Source organism: Trichosurus vulpecula, chromosome 9, assembly GCF_011100635.1.
Source record: "Trichosurus vulpecula isolate mTriVul1 chromosome 9, mTriVul1.pri, whole genome shotgun sequence".
Classification (NCBI taxonomy): Eukaryota; Metazoa; Chordata; class Mammalia; order Diprotodontia; family Phalangeridae; genus Trichosurus; species Trichosurus vulpecula.
Genome location: NC_050581.1, coordinates 8,420,425 through 8,446,570, shown reverse-complemented (window position 1 = coordinate 8,446,570; position 26,146 = coordinate 8,420,425). Strand labels below are relative to the sequence as shown.

Sequence of the window (26,146 nt, the reverse complement as noted above, 5' to 3'; positions counted from 1 at the left end):
GACCCATGGGGTCACGAAGAGTCAGACACAGCTAAAGAACAGTAATGACAACCACTTTTCAAGTTTAACTGCAAAGGGCAGAAGAGGCATAGGACAACAGGGAGCGGTGACAGCAGGATCAAGTGAGGGTTTTTTCAGGATGAGGGAGAATGGGCACGGTTGTAGGCAGGAAATGAGCCAGAAGGGAAAGATTGAAAATAAGTGACAGAGTGGGAGGATTGAAAATAAGTGACAGAGTGGGAATGACAGAGGGAGCCGTCTTCTGGAGAATGGAATGGGATCGCCTGAGCAGGTAGAGAGGCTGGCCTTGGTAAGGAGGAAGGCCACGTCATCATTGGAGGCAGGGGTAGAAAGAGGAGATGATGGCAGAAGGTACACGAATGAGAGGATGAGAGGATGAGAAGGTACACGAATGAGAGGATGAGAGGATGAGGGGAGTCATTCCAGAATGCAGAGCAAATAAGTTATGGAAGCAGATTTGTAACAAAGTCTGTTGTGCCCTCCCACCCTCAGTCTCCTACCACTGTGCCACACTGGTTAATGATAGGAGGTCAAGATTTCTCAACATCTCAGTTTCCTTGTTTTGGAAACTTTCTGAAACATGATGCCAGAACTAGACGCAACATTCCAACTGTGGTTTGACCAACACAGAATGCACTGGAATTATTATGTAGTATACTATATTTTTTTTTCCTGTAGTGTCTCAAACTTCTTTGCTTATTAGCTTGTGACTAACTGAACTTCTCTCCCACTTTTTTTCATGTAAATGGCTCCCAATCTCTCTCATCCTATGTCATATCATTATTTCAAACCTAAATGTAGAAGTTTTCATCTATGTTAAATTTCATCTTATTGGTTTTGGCCCACAAATAGGATTTAACCAAATCATTTTGAATTTTGTTTCTGTTACCCAGCCGTGCTATCAGTACAGTCTGTTTCTCTGTTGTCACCAGCCTCCTGACCTGTAACTGTTCCCTGCGCTGGAAACGCAGACTTCAGAACCATTTTAGGTCCTTTGCCTCTGCTGAACAGCTTGTACTCATTCCTCCAAGTCATGTTTCCTGGGAACCGGTTCTGAAACCACCACTTTATGTCATGTAATCTCACGCGTAGTTGCCAAGGATAATACCTTTGGACTATTTACTTGTTCCCTTTCTATTCTTTGCATTCTGTTTCTTTCCTTTATCATAACTTTGTGGACAAGAAGCACGACTATAAGTTCACATTAAAATAAACCCCAAATAATTGATAAGAACGCTTTCCTCTTGGGGAAATACAACAACACAGAATCTTTTGTTTATTTTCCATGGAAATAGAAGCAGCAAAATAGACCAGCTTTCCATAGAGTATCGCTAACTTCCATCCGGGATAGGAAGGCAGGGTAACAGGTCCCAACCAGACTTACCACCATAATAAATTTGGTGGATACCGGCTCTTAATAGAGCACTAAGGTAAAGCATAGCTCCCTGGGTGGAGATAGTGGTTTCTTTTTTTTTTTTTTCAGATTTTTGGCTTTCCATGTACTGAGGCTATTCATTGGCAGCCTAGTTGGTGACTTTCTACAGTGGGAGACTTCTAACTTGAAAGATATTGATGAGTTGGAGGCAGTATGCATAGTGAACGGAGTGTTGTAATTAGAGCCTGGAAGGCCCAGGTTTGAATCCTCCCACAGACATTTAGAAGTTGTGTGACCTGCATAAGTCATTTAACTTCTCTTGGCCTCATTTTCCCTATCCGTGAACTGGGGATAATTATGGCATCTACCAAACAAGGCTGTCGTGAGGGCCAAATGACAAAATGTAAGTAAAGCATTCAGCCAGGCTTAAGAAATATGAGTACAAGCTAATGTTAATCCCCACCCAGAACATCCTTGCGTTTGTCGACTCTAGAACGGCTGTTCTAGAGGTGATTTCATTCCAGCATCAGAGGCTAGCACTAAAGGAATAAAGGCAGAAATATTTTGTTATTCTTACTGCTGTTACTTAGATGGCAATGGAAGTTTCCAGTGATGGATGACAACTAACACATGATTTTTCTAGATTTTTCAACGCGTAAATGGCTTTCCTCTATGAGCAAGAGTCAGGTATCAGTGGTGGAGCATCCTTGTCTGCCGGAGAGCCTAAGCTTGTCATCTGAGCCTCTCCTTTTCAAAAGGCATCACAAGCTAAGTTAAAGCCAACCTCCCCAGACACTGGCTAGGCTTGGCTTCCCCCACCTGCGGGTGTTCCTGACAAAGGAAGAGTGTTTGTTTAGACTCTACATGAAAGTTCTGTAAGCAGAATCTTCTGGATTCTCACAAAGCAGGAGCGTGTCCCACTTTAAACATACTAGAGTCTTTTAACCGAAGAGATAAGGCTGTAAACACTGACCAGTGAAGTTCCAGATTCCCTTGTCAATACTAGTAAATGTGTAATTTTTGGAAAGTCACAAATTCACAAAGCTGGGAATTACCTTAGAAATCATTTTATACAATCCTTATCCCCTTTGCTTGTTACAAATGAGGAAACTGAGGCCCTAGAGAACTACAGGCATTTGCCTGAGATCATACCGCTCACAAGTGGTAGAACCTAAGGGGAAAAAATATTTTTTCCCAGAGCTTTGGTAACTTTGGGTAGGATTAGTAAGAGAAGAAGGAATCCTGAGAGGCACAAGCTCCATGGGTCACTGCCTTAAAACATCCTTTTCTTTCTTCTGCGACGCAGCCGAGGAAAATTACCTAGATTATTTCTCTCACCTTTTTGGGAAGAAAAAATTAAGATTCAATTCCGTTCAATAAACATTAAGTACCTACTATGTACCAAGCACTGTGCTGGCACATAGCAAAAGAAAGACAGTCCCTGCCCAAAGGGAGCTTACAGTCTAATGAAAACAAACATTTAATTGCTATTAATACTCTCTCTGAGGTTGTTTTCTTCTGCTTTGAAATCCTAACCCTGTCTGGCACCAACGGCACCTTAACAACTTTAAGAGTGTCTTGGAAGCGCTGGATAGAGTCAGAAGAACTGGATTCAAATCCTCAGCCACTAACCCCGTGTAAATTACGGAGGCCCAGTGTGGCACCCTGGACAGTCAGAGGAAGTGCATTCACATCCTCAGTTAGCCACTCATTTCCCATTTAACCCCTCTGGACCTCAGTTTTCTGATCTGTAAAAGGAAGGAATGAACAAGTTTAGTTGGGGAACATTTTCGTATGAAATAAAATGTGCTTTGTGTTCCCAGGGTAGACAAAAAGTTAAATTAACCAAGAAGAACATGATGCTAGACGCTCGTTCCTTCTTTCCCACTTCCCTCGGCCTCTCCTTGTGAGGTACAGAGATCTCAGTTTAGCTTGGAACAAAGTCCGGAGATCCTTCGCCTGCACCAGAGGTGCCCAGGTCTTTGTTCAGCTCAGTTAAATGTTACGCATGTATTAAACGCTTTCTAGATACCAGATACCGCGCTAGGTGTGGAAAATACGACCGCAAAACCCGAGCAGCGGCCGCCTTTGAGCTTACTTTCTGTTAGAGGGAAATTTTATCCTAAAATATGAAAAGAACTAGATCCTCGATGCCACGCGTGAAAGCAGGATGGTCCGACAGTGTCGGACGAGCAGGAGGGCTCCTGTGCGAACCACTGCGGGGTGTATCTCTGCTGCGATAACCCGTCTTCCGAGCCCTGTCCGGTGATCACCGGGAGCAGGGAGCTTGCTGCTGGGGATGCAGTTTTCCCAAGGTTATCTAAGCTCTCGTGGCCTTGCGTTTGACTTGGGGTAGACTACGCAGGAAGAAGATAAAGCGAAAAGAAAGTTGCCGAAGAAACCACCACGGAGCCGCTGCAGGGGGGAGGAGGAGAGCCCCCTTCTCCTTCCCCCTCAGTCGCCGCAGAGTCCACGGGACGAGTGAGTGTGAAAATTGTCCCTTTTCAAAGGCTGCCTGCCCGATGGCCGCAGCTCCCGGTCCTTGTTGCTAGTGACCGTGAGGACCAGTCCTGAATGTCCAGAGCGGAGGAACGCCCCGCCACCACCAAAAAAAGGGCCGAGGAGACGGGTTCGGTTCCATGAGAAGTGCCCCAGTCCAGCAGATTGGGGGGGGGGGGGCTCCCTTGATTATGCCGTTGCACTTAAATTGCAATAGTAGGAGTGAAGGAAACATGCATTTATTAAGTGCCTACTGTGTGCCCGGTACTGCGCTAAGCGCTCTATTTATCATTATCATTTCGTTTGATTCTCACAACCCTGGGAGGTAAGTGCTATTACTATCCCCCCATTTTATAGTTGAGGAAACTGGAGCAGTCGCAGTGACTTGCCCAGGGTCACGCAGTCGGCGAGTGTCTGGTTTTTGACTCCAGACCCACCACACTGAGCACTATGGTGCCCCCTGGCGGATGGAAACACATCCCCTTGTCTACACGGTGCGAAGGGCTTGTTGAGGCTCTTTGTGTTTGCTTTGTCAGGGCACGGTAGCCTTACAAATCAGTCGCTGTTTCTTCCGTCACAAATGTCTTTGCCGCTCCTGGTAGATCGGTAGCTACTCACCTGCCCTTTTATTTGCCGCGTGCGACTGTCCCTGAGAAAGGAATCGCTGATGGCGGGAGAAGCCGGAGCCGATGAAGCTCCCGGGTGTCTTCGCCACTGATTACTGCGCTGTGCTGGGGATGGAGAAGGGGGGAAGGAGGCATTTCCAGCATTAAATAGGATTGCTGAGAGTGACCTAGACCAACACTCCCACGATCGACCTCCTTTTTCACACACTTTCTAAACCAACAAATTATGTAAGTAAATACAACATACAGTATTGATATAGCGCTCCAAGGTTGGCAGACAGCTTTAAATATATTATCGTATTTTATCCTCATAATAAGCCTGGGAAGTTGGTGCGCATATTATGTCCATTTTTCAGATGAAGAATGAGGCTGAGAGAAATTCAGGGTCACACAGTAAGTGTCGGAGACTTGACTCTAGATCAAGCGCCCTATCCACCGCGCCTCTTACCTTCAGCTCAAATTGGCTGTGACACGGTGACTAGCGTCTCTGGAGCCAACAGAGTTATCATGAGGTTTCTGAGAAAAGCCCGAAAAGCAAAGACAAGAAAACCTTTATTTAGCTGAGATTCAACAAATTTAAAAATATTGAAAATTCCTCCAGGGCTGGGTTGAAGTCTCCTTTTATATTATCTTCGGACCATGTCGTAGTGTGACAGAGGGTGTTTAGGGAGCAAAGCCCTAGTGTAAAGAGGGTCATCGTTCCCACTTGGGATAGCAGCCGGCCTCGGGCATTTTGGATTTTCAGTAATACCTTGAGTATTGTGATCTCACTCTAACTCTAAGTAAGGCTGCATCTCCTTAGTATTCTTAAGGGAGGGTACCCCCCCAGGGGTTGAGAGTTTTTTTTCTCTAATGTTGTTGTCTTGAACCCCTATTCCTGTGTATTCTTCGGTTTGCTACCAAGGATTGACACCCTAGTTCCATTTAACTAGTTAACATCACAATTAGCCCTTACAATGGATGAGTGAGCTCAGATTTAATGTAGTTTCCATATAGATTTGGTCCTTCTAAGTCCAGATTCAAATGTGGCATCGGCTGCCAGTCCAGGGCTAGAAGGCTACTCCTTACTCGGCATTGGTGCTGGACAGGCTGGCTTCAGAACCCCAGCAGGGCTCCACTCCCAGACATCCACCTAAAATGAAAGACTTGCACCTAAAAGAACAAATGAGGAGGCAAAGCAATTATTCTCAAGCCACAGCTCTACTTTAGATGGGAAAGGCTCCCCTCTCCTCTTACTATATTATCTCTTTTGGGAATGCTTCCAGTCAGGGAGAACCCACACCAAAAGACGAGTCAAGTCCTGATTTTTAAATACAGCCCCAGTTCCTAATAATCAGCCAATTCAATGAGGTTCTTCATATGGTTAGAAGTCTAGAACCAGTTATGAAATGGCCATGCATGCTCCAAAGTCTACCAGGGGATTATCTCAGTTGAACACCTTGTACGTGCTCACAGACACCAGGTTTATTGGCCAGCGACCCATTATTCTAATTTAAACTGACCTTCCTTGAAATTATTGTGAAATTTTACATCTTTGAATGTTAGTCACCAACTATTAGCCATTTAAATGATTATTTCATACTTAGTTTTGGTTAAGGCATCTAGACTGCTAAATCTGGGGAATGATGGAACCTACGTAGTTACATAGAAATGAAACAAGGCATTTGACACATCCTAAGCCGGGGACATTTTCGGAGTCCCGAGAGTCATACTCAGAGAGGAGAAGAATGAGAGAAAAAGTTATAGCTCTTTTAAAAGTCATCGTAGACATAGTCTTGCCCCATCTCTCTTTCCAGGGACCATGGGGACCAATCAGGAGCCTCTGACTGACACATCTTTCATGATATTCTTGTGAACCAAATGGAGGAAGGTGGAGCCCTCTTCCTGATCAGTTACCACTCATCTTAGATACAGCCTTGCCCCATCCCTCTTTCCAGGGACCATGGGGACCAATCAGCAGCATCTGATTGACGTGTCTCTCATTATATTCTTGTGAACCAAATGGAGGAATGTGGGCTGAATGAAAGTAGAAGGGTAGATTTAAGTGTCTAGCTCTAAAAAGCATGAATTCCTATCAATGTGGAGTACTTCAGGACTTTGCCACTGACCCTGTTCTGTACTGTATTTATCAGTGGTTGGGATGAAGAAATGGAGAGCATGCATATAGTTTGTCGGCGATTTAAAGCTGGGATAGGTATCAAAGCAAAAATCCAAAATGAAATAGGGAAGCTATATAATATTATGGACCAATGCTAACGACACTTGATAGTTCTTAAATGTTTTTAAAAATCAGCCTTACAAGTACAAATCTGGAGAGGATCTGGGGAGGGGAAAGAAATAGCGATGCGAGGAAGTTGCAACGTGATTCATGTGAAGAAGACCTCGGACCTTAAAGAAGCGTGGAAGTTAGCAGTGTAAGATGGGAGCCAATAAAAACTTAGGCTGTTGACATAGGTATGTGATAGTTATTTTGTTGTAAAGTCCTTAAGGGCAGGGTATGTGCCAAGCTCAGTGCTGGACACATAGTAAGTAGGTTAAGATGGGCTCTTTGCTTAGTCTTTGCATCCCCAGTGTCTCCCAAACACAAAATAGAAATTTAACAAGTATTTGTTGAATAGAGTCTGACTGTTACTGTATCCGAAGAATTGTCCCCACCATAGTTAAGGAGAGGTACTGACAAAATGGAGTTTGTCCAAAGGAGGATGACCAGGATGGCGTGGGAATAATTTGAAGGAACTGAGAATGTTTAGCTTAGAGAAGAAAAGATGTAGGAGGGAGGCGATCACTCTTTTCAATTATTTAAAGTTGTCAGACAGAAATAGGTTTAGATTTATTGTGCTTGGCCACAAAAAGAGAGGGAACGCATGAATGAAAGTTACAAGAAGGAAGCGATGGGGCTCAACATAAAGAACAGTCGGAGGCTTCCAAAAAGGGAATAAGCAGCCTGATGACCTAGGCCTCAGTGTGTTGGTGAAGTATTTAAACATAGGTCATTCTATCAGGCTGTGCTCAGACAGGCATTGAACTAGATCGCTTTTGGAGAACCAGGTAACTTTGAGTCTGATTCGCTCAATATAAAATAGTAATGAACGAAAGAGATTAATCAACTGGATACCATGCTGGTATGGCATGTATTAATGAATTCAGTGTATTAATGTATTAATGAATTCAATCTAAATAATGATTCAAATTTCCGCAGCTTTTAAGGAACACTATCCCATATTCTCAACATAACAACCTTCTTATGTAAAGAGTGCAATACGCTATCTCTATTTCTCCCGGCTCAGGCTTGGCCACATGCCTAATAAATAGTTGAGCCAAGATTCAACATCACATCGGGGTTCCCTCTTTCTTGACTCTGAATCTATGGCTTTCCTACTAAGTCATCCTGTCTCTCAATATTTATGGCTCCTAAAATTTAAGTGAAAATTTATTTTAAAATCTAAGACTTTGACAGTACAAAAATGAGTTTTTCCTCAACTTTAATTCTATTACTTTCTATTTCTCAGATCTATTTCATCAGAACTTAGAACATTCCCAAGCAGTACATTTTCTTGCATGTTTCTAATGTTACATTTCCAAATATCTCATTTAAATTATGTTGGAAAACTAGAGGAGTAATGAGAAATTCTACCAGGTTCTAGAAAACTTAAACCTTTTACCAGAATATTAAGAAAAAAGGCTAACAAGACTTAGCTTTATCCTTTCATTCCTGCGAACACAGTTGGAAAACTACCAGAAAATAAGCCATAAGAATTTCCATATAGCTTCTCCACAGTAATAAATGACTGCTGCTCTTTCATACATCATGTGAAGGCTGGCTACTCTTCAGATCAGGAGTCAAACGTCGACACCTTCGGCACTGATCCAGTCTTATCTGCAAGAGCGCACAGAAATTTCCATCTCTGTTTAAACTTGTGCTACATTTTCTTGGCTCATCTGACAACCCTGACTTTAGTACAGAGTTTCAATTTGCCCCTCCTTAATGATACTCTTTGAAACAGCTACCTTAAGTATTAGAAATTTACTCTACTGGTTCAAATATAGGTCTGAGTATAAACTGTACCCTTAAAAATGAGCTCACTTTAAAAAGGAAATTGTATAAATGAAACCAAATTATCTTGTAAAAAACCACCATGCAAGTTTTTCCCACATCTCTTCCAATTCAAATAAAGATGGCTTACGCATTTTTATCATCACTATTCTCCTCTTATTCATGTTGTTGTCTTGGTTACTTTGTCATCCTTCTCTTACTAAGAGTGTAATTACAGGCTATGCTCAGGTTTTCGTATAAGCCAAATTCGAGGGGGTAGGGAGTGGAGTATACATTTGAACCAATATGCATATTTAACTTTTTTTTTTTCAAATCGAGATAATTTTAAATCTATTTAAAAAGAAAAAAACCTACATCTAGATATTTTAAAGACTATGACGTTGTACATGGGAATCTTGATTTTTCAACAAATCACTGTTTAAAACAAACCATTTTAGAATATGTATGTATGTATTCATTGGATCTTACTGGCCTCTTATGACAGCCATGTCTTTTTTCGCATTTTTAGGTCATGCGCAAATTGTCCATCTTCTTTTGGAAAGAAACAAGTTGGGAACCATTCCATCTGATAGCCAAGGAGCAACACCACTCCATTATGCATCCCAGAGTAATTTTGCAGTAAGATATATTCTTCAGAACAATTATTGCAATCTTTTATTTTTAAATCGCCATTATTCCCAAATGCATCCCTCTCCCCCTTCCCAGAGAGCTATCCCTTGGAACAGAGAATTAATAAGGGAGAAGGGGCAGGAGTGGGGAGGAGGTAGTTCTGAAAGTAATCAACACATCAACTGACTACAACAGCATATATGGGGTTACAGACAGAGTCCCCCCACACTTCGCAAAGAAGGCAAGGAGGTAAATTTTCTCACCTCTTGTATAAATAGCCTACACCTAAAACAGGTGACGTGAAACTGTTATACCAGTGGATAGGGTAATTGTGGTAGCTGTGGAGAACAGCACCCTCCTTCTTTGTGAGGCCATAAACTGTATTGTTACACTTACAGTTTTTCTTTGTTAATATTATCTTTGTTATTTTGAAGTTGAATCTGTCCGCTTCAACCAGTACACTTATTTTTTTTATAGATCAAAGAGTATTAAATGTTAATTGAAAAACTTGTTAGTGTTTTGGTAAATGAATGGGACAAGTTACAGGAAGCAAAATGGAATCGACTAATAACTGTCCATACTAATGGAAGAGAAGAGAAATATAGGCACCCCAAGATGATGAATAATCCAAAATTTTTATCCTTGGCTTTGGTGTGTTTCCATGCTTAACCTCTCCGCACGTACATGGGCATGTTCTGGAAAATAACTGTAAACACAGATAACGAAGCCAAGCCATGACTGTTGGTGTACTCCAGAAGGACATGGAAAATCAGGCAGTTTCTGTGCTTTGCCTCCTGCTCATTTTCTCCCTGTTTCCTGTTCCCCTGGGGGTGGGTAGGCTGCTTTCTGTCGGTGCCAGGCCAGGCAGAGTTGCCCTCCTTCAGACCTTCCCTTGACCTGGGACTCCTTAATCGTTTGTATTTCAAAGGTCTTCCCAGCTGTGCGGCAGAGTAAGAGGAAATTCAGCCCCAGCCCTGGAGGGAGACAAAGCCTGTAATTAAGCAGAACAGATGCTGTCAGTAGGATGAGGAGCCCACCTCTCTTCCCCCAACAAAGCAAGTAATTAAGCAGAGTATTGTAGGTGCTGTCAATAAAGGGAGATTTGTTTGGGATAATATGCCCACTGGAGATTTGATTTTCTAATCATGGTGCACATTTTTTGAGCACCACAGCTTGAATCTCTTTGACTCCCTTGAACTCTTTTAACCCATCTAGGGTTTACATCCTCTGGTTTGAAAAATGCCCATCAACTCACAATTAAACTTTTATCATTTGTAAAATGTGCCCAACTGATGAGATCTCTGGGTAGAGAGGCACAGCAAACAACAGAAAGGCGCAATTAGTAATAAGCTAAGTGGTATGCCTTGGATTTTGTCAGAATTTGGCCTTGCTCTTAATCCCCAGAAATGTCCTTGCTGTGTTCACCCCCCACTCAGGCAAAAGCTCTTCCCCCAAAAGCGGGCTTTTAAAAAAATTGTATCCCAAAGGCCAAATAGAGCAAAGCCTCTGAAGATATGACTCTGAAGAAAGAGAATTATGTTTATTCCTCCCCACTAGAATCGGGTCAGAGAATTTTGAAATAGTCAACCATTTTTATGGATGAAAAGAGATGGAATATTTTATTTCTAAATAACCATCCATCATTACTCAGCAAATACATTCTAGCCAAGGATGCATTTAAGTATTAATTAAAGAAAAGATAAGACATCTTTAGACATTTGTGGGCAAGGAAAGACAATCTATTTCTTACCAGCACATAAAATACATAAAAGGTATTTGCCCTGTCATTTTTCCAATAACTCCCAGCCAGCTTTCTCCTGATACTTTCGGTGTGTAATTGCAGCCACATTCTTTTCAGGCCTTCCCCAAAGGAAAGGTAAGGATTGACATTAGATATTTACAGTTTGATTTGGTGGGAAACTGATTCACAGAAGCCCTTTCAATTATTTGCAAACTTGCCTTCTGGTTTTTAAGACTCATACCAGGAAATTTAAGTAAAGAGCAACAGTTCCCCTAATGGTGATTGCCTTACTCTTGTAATCATTCTGTTTGTTTCCCATGGTAAGGAATTTAAGCGATACATCTTAATTTTAGTTCTCTCCCTACTTCATTTTTCAGACCCTTCCCACTCTGTATTACTGTAATACTGTATCTGTATTACTCAGAGTTTCTCAATTATCATGCTTCACAACTTGTAAATAATAGAAAACCCTCTTTGCAGTTAATCAGCCTGCTTTTCTTTTCCCCTCTCACCTAGGAAGATGTTCTTCCTTCCTCCCCTCCTCTTCCTTCCCCTTCCCTTCCCCTTCTCTGGCTACATACCCCTACCTGTAGGAGCTCTGCTCAAAGGAATGTCACTTTGATCACGGAAACCTTGCAAGATATCTTGGGGTTTACCAGCTAGATTTTTTTTCTTAAGGGACCAGCCCTTAAACCCAAATCACTCTGGCTCTCATTGACTGGCCAACAGTAGGTCCCAGGCCAAGCTCCCCTTGGTTATTATTTGGGCCCTGATTGTCTCAGAGCGAATGTAACTAGCAGTTGTTTCTGTTTTGGCCAGAAACCCTGAGGGTCTTCCTCTCTCAGATTGATTTTTTTTTTGGACTAGGTAAAAGAGGCCATTCTCTGCCCTTTTTCTTATCTAGCCTCAAAAGGTGAATGAGGCAATGCTTCAGTCAAACTGAGACCTGTTAAAGATCTTGGCTTTAAAAAGTCAAGATCTCCCACTGCATCCTGGGCCATCTCCAATCATCCTTATCTATATCTTGCAACTGGACCCAGATGGCTCTGGAAGAGAAAGTAAGACTGGTGACTACACAGCCCCCCTTTCACTTCTCACAGCCTTTCCAGTTCACTTGCATGTCATGGCATCACCTTCCCGATGTCACAGTCCTCTTTGAGAAGGACAAACGACAACAAGGAAGATGTTAACAGTAACTTTCTTGGATACAGAAAGAAAGAAGCGTTTTCATTCACTTACTATGCATGCTAGGGTTACTTGCCCTGAGTGACCATGGGGATGCATTCTCTTCTTCTCAAGGCTCAACGAATTCTTAAAGTCTTTCCAGATGAAGGCATTTGCCCTCCCTAGGGGGTCTCAGGAGGCTTATCTGTATTTGCATCTTCAAGTCACTTGAGTGAGTAATAGACCTTGCTATCCTCCAGAAAGCTAGGACTAGGGAACAGGGTATAGAAAGGTGTGATTTGGCCAGAGTCACACAGCTAACTAGTTTTGGAGGCTGGATTTGTACTTGGGTCTTCCTGATTCCAGATCCAGCGTTCTGTCCACCGCACCCCTTGGCTACCATGCCTTCTCAGACCTGGCAAATTTTGTCCATGCCATCTTATAAATTCTACAGAGAGGATCTGCTGAATTTCCAAACAATCTCCCACTAAATGTCCTAACAACTAGAACAGTAACAAATGAGCTTTACACAAATTCAACTTTATGTGAAGAATTCTAAAGCATAATATTGTTTGCTATCATCAGATATACAAGGGAAAAAAGAGTGCCACTGTGTAAACATCTCACAGGAGAGCTTCTGCGCTCCAAAACATGATGAGCTCACTGATCTTAGAAAAACGTGAAAAGACTTGCATGAAGTAATAGTGAAATGAGCAGAATCGAGAGAACATACTCCACACTTTGTTAACTTCATTGGACAGTACCATGCATTCTTTACCATTAACTTTGCCTTTCATTTCATAGTTCTGTTTATTATCAAGGAGCAGTATTTAATGTGTTTACATTTTAGAACATTTTATGACTCGTGTAAAGGCTTTATTTTGTGTATGCCTTTGTTATATAGGCTAAGTGAAGTGGGTGGGTGGGGGCAAATTTTCATCATGTAACAATCACTTTCTGTAGAGATCTGCAGAATGGTCTACTTCCATAAACTGAGAACTGTCTCTGTGTATCTATGTGTATATGCACAAATATACATATGTGTGTATACACGTTTTATACATACATGTATGTGCACACACACACACATATACACCCTCAGCCTATAAGTCCATCACCTCTCTGTCTAGAGATATGCAGTGTGTCTCATCATGAGTGTTCTAAAATCACGGTTAGTCATTCTGTTGATTAGGGATAAAAATCCTGTGGCCTGCAACAAATTTCTTTATTAATGGATCCATTCACTTATTGTATACACACCTGAGTAAGCAGAATTCAAAGGTTACAAGTACTTTACATACCTTTTCAAACCTCAACATACATAATCCTTACATAACAATTTGATACTCTTCCTTTCTTATGGCAGGGACTCATAAGCATTCTTTGTTCGCATTTCTCTGTTTAATTCGTAGGATCTTAGATTTGGAGCTGAAAGGGACATTGGAGGTCATCTGGCTCAACACTAACATTTTAAAGATGATAAAACCGAAGCTCAGAGAGTTTATGTGACTCGAACAGGGTCACACCCTAATAAGTATTAAAGGAAGGATTTGAACCCAGGGCTTCTATACTGTAAGTCCAGCCCTCTACCCATTATACCAACAGCTCTGATTTATATTTAAGATGGAGATTCCTTCATTTAATTCTTGCCTATATTCTAAATAGAGTTGTAAGAGGTTGATAAAGGCTCATCGAAAGCATTAACAGGGGAAGCTAGGTGGACCAGTGGATAGAGCGCTGGCCCTGGAGTCAGGAGGACCTGAGTTCAAATCTGGCCTCAGAAACTTGACACTTACTAGCTGTGTGAACTTAGGCAAGTCACTTAACCCTGATTGTCTTGCCAACAAAAAAAGGCATTAACAGCCTAGGCCAGGGATGGGGAACCTACGGCCTCAAGGCCACATATGGCCCTCTAGGTCCTCAAGTGCGGCCTTTTGACGGAATCCAAACTTCATTTTGTTCTGTGAAGCTTATATTCAGTCAAAGGGCTGCACCTGAGGACCTAGAGGGCCACAGGTCCCCCACCCCTGGCCTAGGATGTTAAATTGCAGTTCCGTTTGACTTATAGAAGGCTCCTATCTGAATTGACTGATGGTGATATGTCAGTGAATGTTGTGATAAACTTAAATTGTGCTGTCTGGATTATTTGTTGAGATGGAAGAGGCTAGAACGATGGTCACCAGTAGAACCACTGGGCCTGAACTTTCTTACAGTCATCCAAAGTATTATTTTGAGAAGCCCAGTCTTGCAGCATATACTGAAGAGACAACTGGTAAAATTTTGAATGACTGTCCCACAAGTTAACTGGTGGACTAAGTTGGAAATCATAACGGTATATTAATAGGCTCTAGGACTCACTTTCCCAAATTCTGCACACATCAAGAGGTCATATCCCTAGGGCATGGCTACCTTCATCTCCCTTCAGGATTCTAGGGGTAACCCTGAGGGACTAGGGAGTTTTTATAATACTTCTGTTTATGAGCCCCTATCTGGTGTGTTTCCCCCATTGTCAAAAAACCCATTAACATCTCCTCAGTAGCAGGAGCCAAGACAGCGGAGTAAAAGCAGGGACTTGCTTGAGCTCTCCCACAAATGCCTCCAGATTAATATAAAAATGACTAAACAAATTCAAGAGCTACAGAACCCACAAAATGACAGAGTGAAACAAGTCTCCAGCCCAAGACAGCCTGGAAGGTCAACAGGAATTTCTATCCCATGGTGCTGGGAGCAAAAAGCAGGCCAGCATGGGCTGGGCAGAGCAGACTAGGCTGAGTAGGCCTCAGGGAACTGAATCACCAGCAGCTGTGGCAGTTTCCAGACTTCTCAACCCACAAACATCAAAGACCACTTAGCAGGTCAGTGGGAAAACTCTGCTGGACCTGGGCAAGAGAAGAGCATAGTCTGGCCTGAGCCCCGGGGCTGAGTAGGTGGCTGCAGCAGCAGCAGCGGCTGCTTCTGGAGCTCCAGGCCCAGAGACAGTGGGGGGAATCAAGTGGCTGATCAGAGCGGGAGTACAGGGATCTCTTTGCTGGCACTGAGGCAGGATTTTCTTGCTTTGCCCTGCTTGGATCTGGGTCACAGTCCTGGGTGGTGATCTTGGGGTGAGGAGGAGCACTGGTGTGGAAGAGCCTGTGGTGGCTGTGGAGAGGGAGTCTTCCTCACAGTTCCAAGGCAGAAAAGAGTGCTTGAGGTCATTCACAGACCAGAGCACAGGCCAGGTGAGGAGTAAACACCTCTCCTTGGATGATACCACCTCAGAAGAACTGAAAATTTATAGGCACCTACAAGTAGCTCTGAAAACAGCTCTGCAAAACCCCTGAAGCTCGGGACAAAGCACTCTCTACTCTGGAAGCAGAGTCATACTTTGACAAAGAGCTCAAAACTCAAGTAATTGGCTGGGAAAATGAGCAAACAGTGTAAAAATACTTAGAGTAAAGAATCTTACTTTGGTGACAAAGAAGATCAAAACATAAAACCAGAAGAAGACAACAAATTCAAAGATCCTCCATCAAAAGCCTCCAAGAAAAATATGAATTGGTCACAGGCCATGGAAGAGCTCAAAAAAGATTTTGAAAATCAAGTAAGAAAAGTAGAGGAAAAATTGGAAAAAGAAATGAGAGTGATGCAAGAAAACCATGAAAAACGAGTCAAGGACTTGCTAAAGGAGACCCAAAAAAATACTGAAGAAAATAACACCTTAAAGAACAGACTAACTCAAATGGCAAAAGAGGTCCAAAAAGCCAAGGAGGAGAAGAATGGCTTAAAAAGCCAAATGGAAAAGGAGGTCCAAAAGCTCACTGAAGAAAATAATGCCTTAAAAAATAGAATGGAGCAAATGGACCTAATGACTTTATAAGAAATCAAGAAATTATAAAACAGAACCAAAAGAATGAAAAAATAGAAGACAATGTGAAATATCTCATTGGAAAAACATCTCCCCAGTAGCAATTAACCAGCTGGCCTCTCCTCAATATCAATTAACCAATTAATATCAATTATATTTTATAAAGAGGCAGCTAGATGGCAATGGATAAAGTATGGGACCTGAAGTCAGGAAGACCCATCTTTCTAAGTTCAAATCTGGCCTCAGATACTTACGAGCTGTGTGACCCTGGGCAAGTCACTTAACCTTGTTTGCCTCAGTTTCCTCATCCGTAAGCTAGAGAAAGAAACGGCAGCCACCCCAGTATCTTTGCGAAAAAACTCCAAATGGGACGACTGAAAAATAACTGAACAACATGTTTTATGAAAGGATATTTACTAAAAATGAAAGCAGGCAGAAGTATAACCATCGCTGCCCTGACCTACTACAAACAGAAGTTGTTTCCTAAGCCTAAGTCCTCTCTGATCAGATCTGATTACCTACCATGCTTCTCCCTGCTGCTGATCTCTGCATAGCTTCTTGTACTTCCCTGGCCACTTTTGTTGTCTACCCCCAATGAGGGGGATGAAAGCTGTCAAAGAAGGTATAGCCATTTGCCTTTTATGACTTGGAAGTTTCATGATTGCTCAAATATTCTAGCAATTTTGCCTCCTGGGTTGATCGTGACTGTCTCATCTGGGCTAAGATATAGCCTAGCGTTTCAATTTATTATAGAACAACATTCATGTTTTCCTAGCTCGATGCACCTGAGCAGGAAGGAAACTCAAAAGGAAATTATACAGGGACACTGATCAATTATTATCTATAACTTAAGAAAATGGAATTAAATGAGGGACCATCTGGATAAGTCCTTCCAGAAAAGATAGCCGGTGCAACAGAGGCTTCATACCTATGTATCGTGAATACTTTCTTCTAGAGAGTCAAAGGGTACTGGGCATGGGAAGCACTAAATGGCATTACCAAACAGAAAATTGACTACAGTTTAAATAAAATGATTGGTAACTGGTGTGGCAATAATTTCAGCTGTCTATACACAGTTAGCCAGGGTTGGGGAACCAGCACATGTGGCCTCGAGGCTGCAGGTTCCCCACCTCTGATAGACCCATTTGCCAGTTACAACAATGTCAAATCAGAAACAAAGATATAGCTATACATTACATACAGGAAAACAGTATCACCCTGGCCCATCAAAATAAGTCCAAAAAATGGAAATAAAAGGAGGCAAAGATAGTGGTCTTAGTTATCATCATTTCCTGAGGACATTGAGCAAACATAAATCAGTTGCCACAATTAACCATCAGAAAGAACACAGAAATTACATTAGCCAGCAAATGTTTGATCCCCTTATGAAAGAGAAAAGAGAGATTTCAGCTAATCAATCAGCCGGTCAACATGCTTTTATGGTGTGCCTATTACATACCAGTAACAACAGTTTAAAATACGAATTTGCTTATAAAATGCTACAAAGGGGATGGCAGAAAATCATGAGCCGTATTACCTTATGAAATAGTGGCAGAAGCAATCACAAGTCTGCAGAAAGCTTGGTGTGAGGCCCATTTAGATCACAGCACGTCAAGAGCACTGGTAGATAAAACTAGTAAGAGAACAAATGGATGGAAAGTGGAGCAAATGTGCCAGTGTTTCCGTAGCTATCTATTTTTATCATTGGCGCCATGAAACCACCTCATTCGAACTCTTAATACCTCAGCCTAGAAGAACAGATAGAAAGAAATAGCACTAAATACGACGAAATCAAGAAAAGGAGCCAGACCAGACCAAGCACACGCTGAAGAAAACTAGATAGGAGGTAAAAACAATCGTAAAAGCATTGAAAGAGCAAAATACCAAAAGAATGAGGGAAAGCCAGAGAAATATTAATATTTTATTAGTTATTTGTGTATTAATGATTATATTTTATAATAATTGTATTATAATAATAAATTTATGTTAATGCCTCCCCTAAAAGGTGATATCATTAACCGTCAAGTCTTATTCCTATCTTTTCATCTTTATAAAATCTTTACAAGAATTATCCAAACACATGTAACTAATGGAAATATGAGAAGCAAACAGGCTTTTGCAAACAATCCTGTGAGTAGACTTACCTCATTTTTAAATGTTTTGTTAAAAGATTAACGCCACACGGCAATACAACTAACCGAGCTCGCTCTGTGACTAACGACGTCAAATGGCAAAAGAGCATTTCAGCTTCTCCGAGTCCTCATCAGAACTGGTTGTTTGTCTGTCCGTTCTCATTAACGTTTCATCTTCTGTGGCTGTAGTTAGTGCACATCTCATTCTTGTGGGTCTGCGTTTTCATTTTGTATTATTTCATATCGATTTTTCCAGTTTTCTTTGTGGTCCTCATACCTGTTGGTACTTAACTGCATTATTTTCCATCATTAATGGACCATGACTTCTTTAGCCACTCTACTGTCGTTGAGCATTTAGATTATTGTGTGTGTGTGTGTGTGTGTGTGTGTGTGTGTGTGTGTGTTTCCAGATCATCTTTACTACTTTAAAAATCATTCTAAAGGGAGCCCTCTTGTTTTTGATAATACTTTCAGAGTATATTCCCAACAGTTGGAAATCCTATTGTATCCTGCCAGATTGCTCACCAAAAACATTTTACGTGTTTAAAGTTCTAGTAGTAATGAATGGTGATGCCTGTTCCTCCACCACTCACCAGCATTGAATTTTGGTGCCTTTAACTATCTTTGTCCATTTGATAGATGTGAGGTGGCAGCTTCAAAGGTGTTTTAATTTACATCTCTTTGATAACTAGTAAATTTGTGTACTTTTTCAAGTAACTATTCATTTCTATTTCATCTCTTGAAAATTTTTAATATCCTTTGACCACTTATTGTGGGCCGAGAATTATTACTGTGACTTTTTAAAGATAACTTGCATTTTAAAATAACAAATTTTTAATTTACCATATGTGTCACCAAATTTTCCAATCTTTTCTTAATTATCTGGTTGTTATTTTTTTCACATGAAGCAGGCTTAGTGGCAGCTAAGTGATCTGGTGTTGGACTTTCAGTCAGGAAGACCTCTGTGAGTTCAAATCCTGCTGCCTCAAAAATTTACAAGATGTGTGACCCTAGAAAACTCATTTAACTTCTCTCAGCCTCAGTTTTCTCATCTGGGTACAATAATAGCATCTCCCTCACAAGGTTATTATAAATATCAGATGAGATTGTCTATGTAAAGCACTTAGCAACCTTTAAAGCACTGTGTAAATATTATCCATTATTATATCACGCCGTCAAACGCATCTGTCTTGTACTGAACAATCCCTTCTATTTGTGAACTAAAAAAATTATCCCTCTTCTACAACTGAGATAAATAATTTATTACATAAACATTCTTTATACTATCATATTATTAATATAGCTATTTTCTTCAAAAGTCCACATCTTTTACACTCACACAATTGACTGAAAGGTGAAGAAACTATGCCTGCGTATGTATTTTTTGTTGTTGATCATACATGAAAAAGGCACTTGATTTGATAGAGTAAAACATAATTTTGAAGGTTCTTCTACATTATGGAGGCTATCATGGACGAGTTAGGATCATGTAAGATCCCTTGATAAGTGCAACCACACAAATGTTACTGTGACTCTCTGATTATTAACATCAAGTGAGACACAAAACCAAACGATACATGGTCACCAAAAGGGTTCACGACGGGAGGTTTTCATGTACAAAATCCAGATGGAAACGGGATTCGCTTTGGGGTTCTTAATCTGTCATGCTTAGATTTAGTTAATTTAAAATATGTTGATAGCTCTATTTCATTATAATTTGTTTCCTTCGTAACTTTGGTATTTTATTTTATGCTTTCAAAAACTGATTATGAGAAAGAGTCCGTAGACGTCACAAGACTTCCACAGAGGTCCATAATGGAAAAAACAGTTCAGAACTCTGCAGTAAATGGTGTTGTAGGATCACAGGATCACAGGTTTGGAGAGGAAAGGGACCTCAGAGGTCATCTAGCCCCAACCCCTCATTTTGCAGATGAGGAAACTGAGGCCCATAAAGATGAAGTGATTTGTCCAAGGTCATGCAGGCAATGAATCCTATACGTCCTTAACTTTACGATAAGGTTGTGTTAATCGCAGCAAGACCCAGAACTTCAATGGGCCTCCTCAGTGCGATGCATGATTTCTAAAGAGCTCAACCAAAAAATTCATCCAGGAAAAACTAAATGGGTGAAAAAAACTTTTTGTCCCTACTATGACATGCAATTGGAAAGTCAGTTAATTGAGTTAGTTCAGGCATTGTACATAGACAAGGGGTTGTATCCAGAACTGAATGGGAAGAAGAGAGCAGATTGGATTACATTTGGGAAACTTCAGTGATTTTAAAGTTCCCAAGTTGTACCACAGCAGAAAAAATCATGTTTTTAACACAAATGTTCTCCCAGGCCAGGGATGCCATATAGTTACAAATCTTGGAACACCATAGGTCTGAAGAATTGAAGGTTTCAGGTCAAGTTAACTCAGATTTATTAAGTACCTGTTATGTACCATCCACTGTCCTAAGCAGTGGGAATACGGAGAAAAGCCAAAAACAAAAACACAAGTCCCTTGTTCTCAAGAAACTCAGTCTAACGAGGAAGACAACGTACAAACAACTACGTACAACCAAGATATAGACAGGATGGATCAGAAATCATCTCAGAAGGAAGGCACTAAGATTCAGAGGGAGCAGGACAATCTTCTCGCTTTTAGAAGGTAGAACTTTGGTTGAGATTTGAAAGAAGCCAGGGAAAGCAGGAGGCAGCGGTGACCCAAAGGCACATGGTAGGCACTAATAAGCTGCAATATGGTTCCAAGAATGACCTGTACATGAAGTGAGGTATAGGATATTGGTGAGGGAGTATGACCACAAAAGGGAGATGGGCCAATCGTGGAGTGAGAACGAATAATAATAATTAGTCGGACAGCTTGGGTGCTGCAGCAGTACCCATGGAACGTTAAAGGACCTAAAGGAAGGACATTGGGTAGATCCAGTCAAGGATTTGTGGAAGAATACGGACAAGAATTAAAAGCTGTGGGTGGGCTGCCATCTTCTCCTAGTAGAAGGAACACCTGCACTAATAAAATCTTCGATTCACTAAAGTATTGAATTAGTAAAGTGTAGCTGTGTGAGTGAGTGAGTGAGTGTGTGTGTGTGTGTGTGTGTATGTAAAAGCCTCAGTGAAGCTTTAAGCTCAAATGACTCATTCAGTGCTGCCGAGAATTCTTTCCCACTGGGATGTTTTATCGTTGCCTTTTATGCCTGAAATTGGTGCTCGCTAAGCATCCTTGAGCGTAGGGGAGCTTACTACAACAGTTACCTGTGACACACTGATTATTCCTTGAGTCCTTCAACTTCTGCTTAAAAATAAAATGGGTTGTTTCATGCGGCTCTCGCTTACAAGAGGTTGGATGACCATGTGTCAAGTGTGTTCTTGGGAGAATTCTTTCTCAAATCCACTTTGGCTTTCATGGCCTCTGTGGACCCTTCCAAGTCTGATAGTCTATGATTCTATGAGCTGTCATTTGATTTTATTTCCCCACCTATGATCAGGAGTGATGCTTCTTAAACCTTAGATTCCTAGTGTTTAAAACAGGTAGAAGGCACCTTTGTGGTCACCTAGTCCAACTCCCTCATTTTGACAGAGAGGGAAACTGAGACCTTGAAAGAGGAAGTGAACTGTCCAAGGTCAGTAGCCTCCTTAGTCGTAGAAGCAAGATTAGAATCCGTCTCTCCTGACTTGAGCTCCAGTGTTCTTTTCACTACATCACATTGCCCTCTTTACAGATACATGATACTCAGATTCTGAGTAAGGGGAATAACTAATGTTTGATGCTACAGAGACTTATGGTATGAAAGAAATAGGAATAAGGACTGGACTTGTGGAATAGGGAACTTGTAGGTGAGGAAACTCCCTCCACCAAAGCAGGTATGCACCTTCTCTGCAACTCATAGAATAGCATCTGTGAGGTCAAAACTATTTTCATAACAATACCAAGACATTGTAATTTAATGGCAAGATTAATTTAATTAATAAGGTAAATACTGATAGATACAGCTCATATAAACAAAAGCTCTTTAGCAAGTCTTCAGAAATTTTTAACAGTATAAAAGGGGGGCCTGAGGCCAAAAAGTCTGAGGATCACCTTAGTTTCTTAGAACACTGGGAGTTTGTAACTTGCCCAGGGTCATACAACCAGTATGTTTCCAAGGGAAGTCATAAACATAGGTCTCACTTTGAGGCCACTTTCCTGTTTCCTACAGCATACCGCCAGAATAGTATAGTACCATGCAGTATAGTCTAAGGGGTGATAACAGCCATTTTGTCCCATGTTGGGACAAAATGAGGCATTTACAAGTCATTAAATAGTTAATAAAAGCATATTTACTTTGCCCAAATACAGCAAGGGTACAATGTCACTTAGCTTCTCTGGAAGCAGGCCCCCTTCCCCCATAGAAGCATATCTGGTCAACAGGGCAGAGTAAGGTGACTGTCATGGTCTTCCCAAATCTTCCAAGCCAAACAGGCTCCAAGTGGGATCTTTTCTGCCTTTAGGTAACCAGGTGTCCCAAAAATCATAGTACAGTTTTAGGCTCCAAAGTTCAGAATGCCTTGTTCAGTGTATAGGTATGGTTATCATAACTTGGTTTACGTTACTTCTGGTTATAGGGCTTAACTTGGCCAAATTTTGCCTCTACCTACAGAATACCAGTCATCTTGTTCTATGGAAAACAGAACCAAGAAGATCAGAAGTTCAGGTTTTATACTGCTCCTACAGAACAAAGAAGACCAATGAGAAGAAGGATAGAATTGAAGTGCATTTAGCAATTCATTCAAGTCCCAGGGGACAACTTTGTTGCCTTTTCCTTGTAGAAAATAGGGAAACCCTAGTCCAGGGGTGGGGAACCTGCGGCCTCAAGGTCACGTGTGGCCTTCTAGGTCCTTGGGTATGGCCTTTTGACAGAGTCCAAGTTTTACAGAACAAATCCTTTTATTAATGCTAACGGTTTCCCACCCCTACCCTAGTCTATCACAGAGTACGGTATAGGTATTAAGGGTTATAGCTCTTAAGAGAATTTGTAGTTGATAAAGGAAAAAAGGAGAGAGAGACCCTTAAGTAAAAGTTTTCACAATGTATAATGCATGACAACTTCTTTTGTCATAACAGAGCAATTATGTGAACTGCTCACTCAGTAAAGTTTCTTACAGGAGACAGTGGAAGTATTTTTGAAACATCCCTCTGTGAAGGATGATTCAGACCTCGAGGGAAGAACATCCTTTATGTGGGCAGCAGGAAAAGGCAGTGACGATGTCCTTCGGACAATGCTGAGCTTAAAACTGGACATCGATATCAACATGACAGACAAATATGGAGGCACAGGTAAGAACTTAGGGACTGGATGAGACAAGAGAATAATGAGGAAGTGTAATTGAACTGAGTGAACATGCCATAATTGTCATTTCCAGCGGAAGTTTGCCTGGCCCCTTCTACCTACCCACCTTCTTTATAGGTCCCCTGAGTAAGGTATCTATCAAAAGGCAGTTAGGTGGTGTAGTGAATAGAGCACTGAACTGGGAACCAGGGAGAGTCATCTTCCTGCGTTTAAATCTGGCCACAGACACTTCCTATCTGTTGTGACCCTGGGGAAGTCACTTAACCTTGTTTGCCTCAGTTTCTTCATCTGTAAAATGAGCTGGAGAAAGAAATGGCAAAACACTCCAGTATCTTTGCCAAAAATACTCCAGCTGGGGTCATGAGGGATGAAACACAACTTAAAAAACAACCGAACAACAACAAATCAAAATATTCTCTGTTGTCGTGGCCTCATGCTAGCTGTAAGGATCCCTTAATACCTGGCACAAGCACATCCAAGAGAATAGGGAAGGATCAGAAGGTGTTGCAAAGGACACTACTGGGCCTTCTCTGTGCCCAAGACTTAAGGCAACTCACAGCATAGCTTGGAGTACAAGAATTCTGTGGGAAAAACACAAATGTGCATAGATACACAGATGCATAATAGGTGTCACCCAACATCACCAAATCCACATAACCCTGCCAAAAAAAAAGTCTCCCCTGGCTTGCTCCTCTCTTCCAAAACCTGTAGCTCTACAAATCAATCAATAAGCATTTATTAAATGCCAACTATGTGCTAAAAACTGGGATAAAAGATAAAAAAATGAGACGACCCCTACCCTTAAGGAGCTTATTTAATAAGCCAGCCGAGAACACCAGTCAAAAGTTTGTGACTGTCCCAGATTTTATGTGCTGTTCATAGCTTCAGAGCAGATTTTAAAGGGAAATTTTAAAACAGCGCTTGAAAAAGTTCCCACCCAGAGGTATAAAGCATTGTACCAGAAAGAGAATTGAACTTGGAGTCAAATGATAGAAGTTCTAGTCCCACCACTTACAGTAATTAAGTTTTTGACCTTGGGAAAGTTATTTCCGATCTCTGGGATTCATTTTCCTCACCTGTAAAATGGAGACTAGCTGACCTTCACGGTCCCTTCCAGCCCTGGTCTTTTGTTCCTCAAGATATTCTTGGTAAATATTTGCATTGAGATGGGATTGTTTTATAATATATATTTATAAAATATAAATTAATTGATATAATTAATATAACATTAATTATTTCTTAACAATCATTTAATATATAATTAATTCGTATAATTGATACCTTTTACCTTTCAGTCAAAATCATTTCCTGCCCCACCCCTAAATTGACCTCATCTATTATGACAAAGGAAAACAATTAAGGGAACAATGTAAAAGAGAGACTGAGGCAGCCACAGTTGGTAGTAGATTGACAGTCTAGCCTTGGCCCTTACATTGAAATCCTGCCACTGATCCCTATTAGGTTTGTCACCCTAGACAATTCATTTAGCCAGTCAGTGCCTAAAAGCAATTCTCCAAGACTAAAGCCTTTCTAAGAAGGTGCTGATATGTATTGGTAGAAGGAGTTCCATTCTTCAACAAAATTGCAGGTTCTTTCCAGAGACAGGAGGCAGGACAGAGACAAAAAAAATAAACCAAATAATTAAGCAAAAACATCACGCAGAAACCTTATATGACAAAATGTCTAAAATATTTTGCCACTGTAGTCTTCTGCCTCTCCCTTGTGAGGACAAGGTATACTTCATTATTTCTTCTCTTTGTACCTTTGTTGGTTTTTTCCCCAGTACTTGGAGGTCAACTTGCATTTAGTTATGCTGTTGTAATCATTGCACAGACGATTCTCTTGGTTTGACTTACTTTACTTTGTATCAGGTCACACGTATGTTCCCAAGTTTCAATAAATTCCTCATATTTCTGATTTCTTATTGCACAATAATATTCCATCATAATCATATACTGTAGATTCTGGTGTGGCAGGGGTTTTTTTAGCCATCCTCCAACTGACGAGCATCTATTTGGTTTACAATTCTTTGCTACCACAAAGAAATGTGTGAATATTTTCTTATACATTGGACCTTTGTTTCTGTCTTTGACACCCTTGAGATATATTAAGATTTTTTCCTTACAATTTTCTATTTGAGGGTAAGTGGAATTCCAGCTTCTAAAGAAATTGTGTTTCTAAAGGATAATGGGGAGAAAAAGGTAGTGAATAATAACTGAGAAGAGGTGATTGTTTCAAACAAACAAAACCACATGGACAAGAATAGTGAGGATAGAAAAGGAAAAAGGAAGGGAAGTGACTTCTTAGGTGATACTCATGCATAAAAAGATGAGAAGTGGTTGTAACTAAGATGATAATCAGGAGCCATGAAGATCCATTTGAATTTAGGGAATTAGGGTGAAAAATACATGCACACACACACACACACACACACACACACACACACACACACAAACACACATATATATTTAGACCAATGAGAAAGTAAGGCTGTCTCTCGTGATCTTATTATTAACTTTCTCACTTCCTTTTTAGCTTTACATGCAGCTGCCCTTTCTGGCCATGTCAGCACCGTGAAGTTATTATTGGACCATCATGCTCAGGTGGATGCTACAGACGTCATGAAGCATACTCCACTATTCCGAGCCTGTGAAATGGGGCACAAGGAAGTGATTCAGACACTTATAAAAGGTTAGTTAGCTACGTGAGCTGGATGAACTAATTTTTGTTTTATCTCTTCTCCCCTCTGCCC

The 26,146-nt window shown here is 41.1% G+C and overlaps 1 protein-coding gene across 1 annotated transcript in view; it reads left to right on the top strand.

Annotated features, from left to right (window-relative positions):
- The window catches only part of INVS (inversin), a 248,854-nt gene that overhangs the window by 163,018 nt on the left and 59,690 nt on the right, over window positions 1–26,146 (top strand). Inside the window, exons 7-9 of the mRNA XM_036737636.1 lie at window positions 9,084–9,193; window positions 23,210–23,381; window positions 25,930–26,085. Coding sequence (XP_036593531.1) covers window positions 9,084–9,193; window positions 23,210–23,381; window positions 25,930–26,085 — 438 coding nt within the window. The remainder of the gene's footprint in view (window positions 1–9,083; window positions 9,194–23,209; window positions 23,382–25,929; window positions 26,086–26,146) is intronic.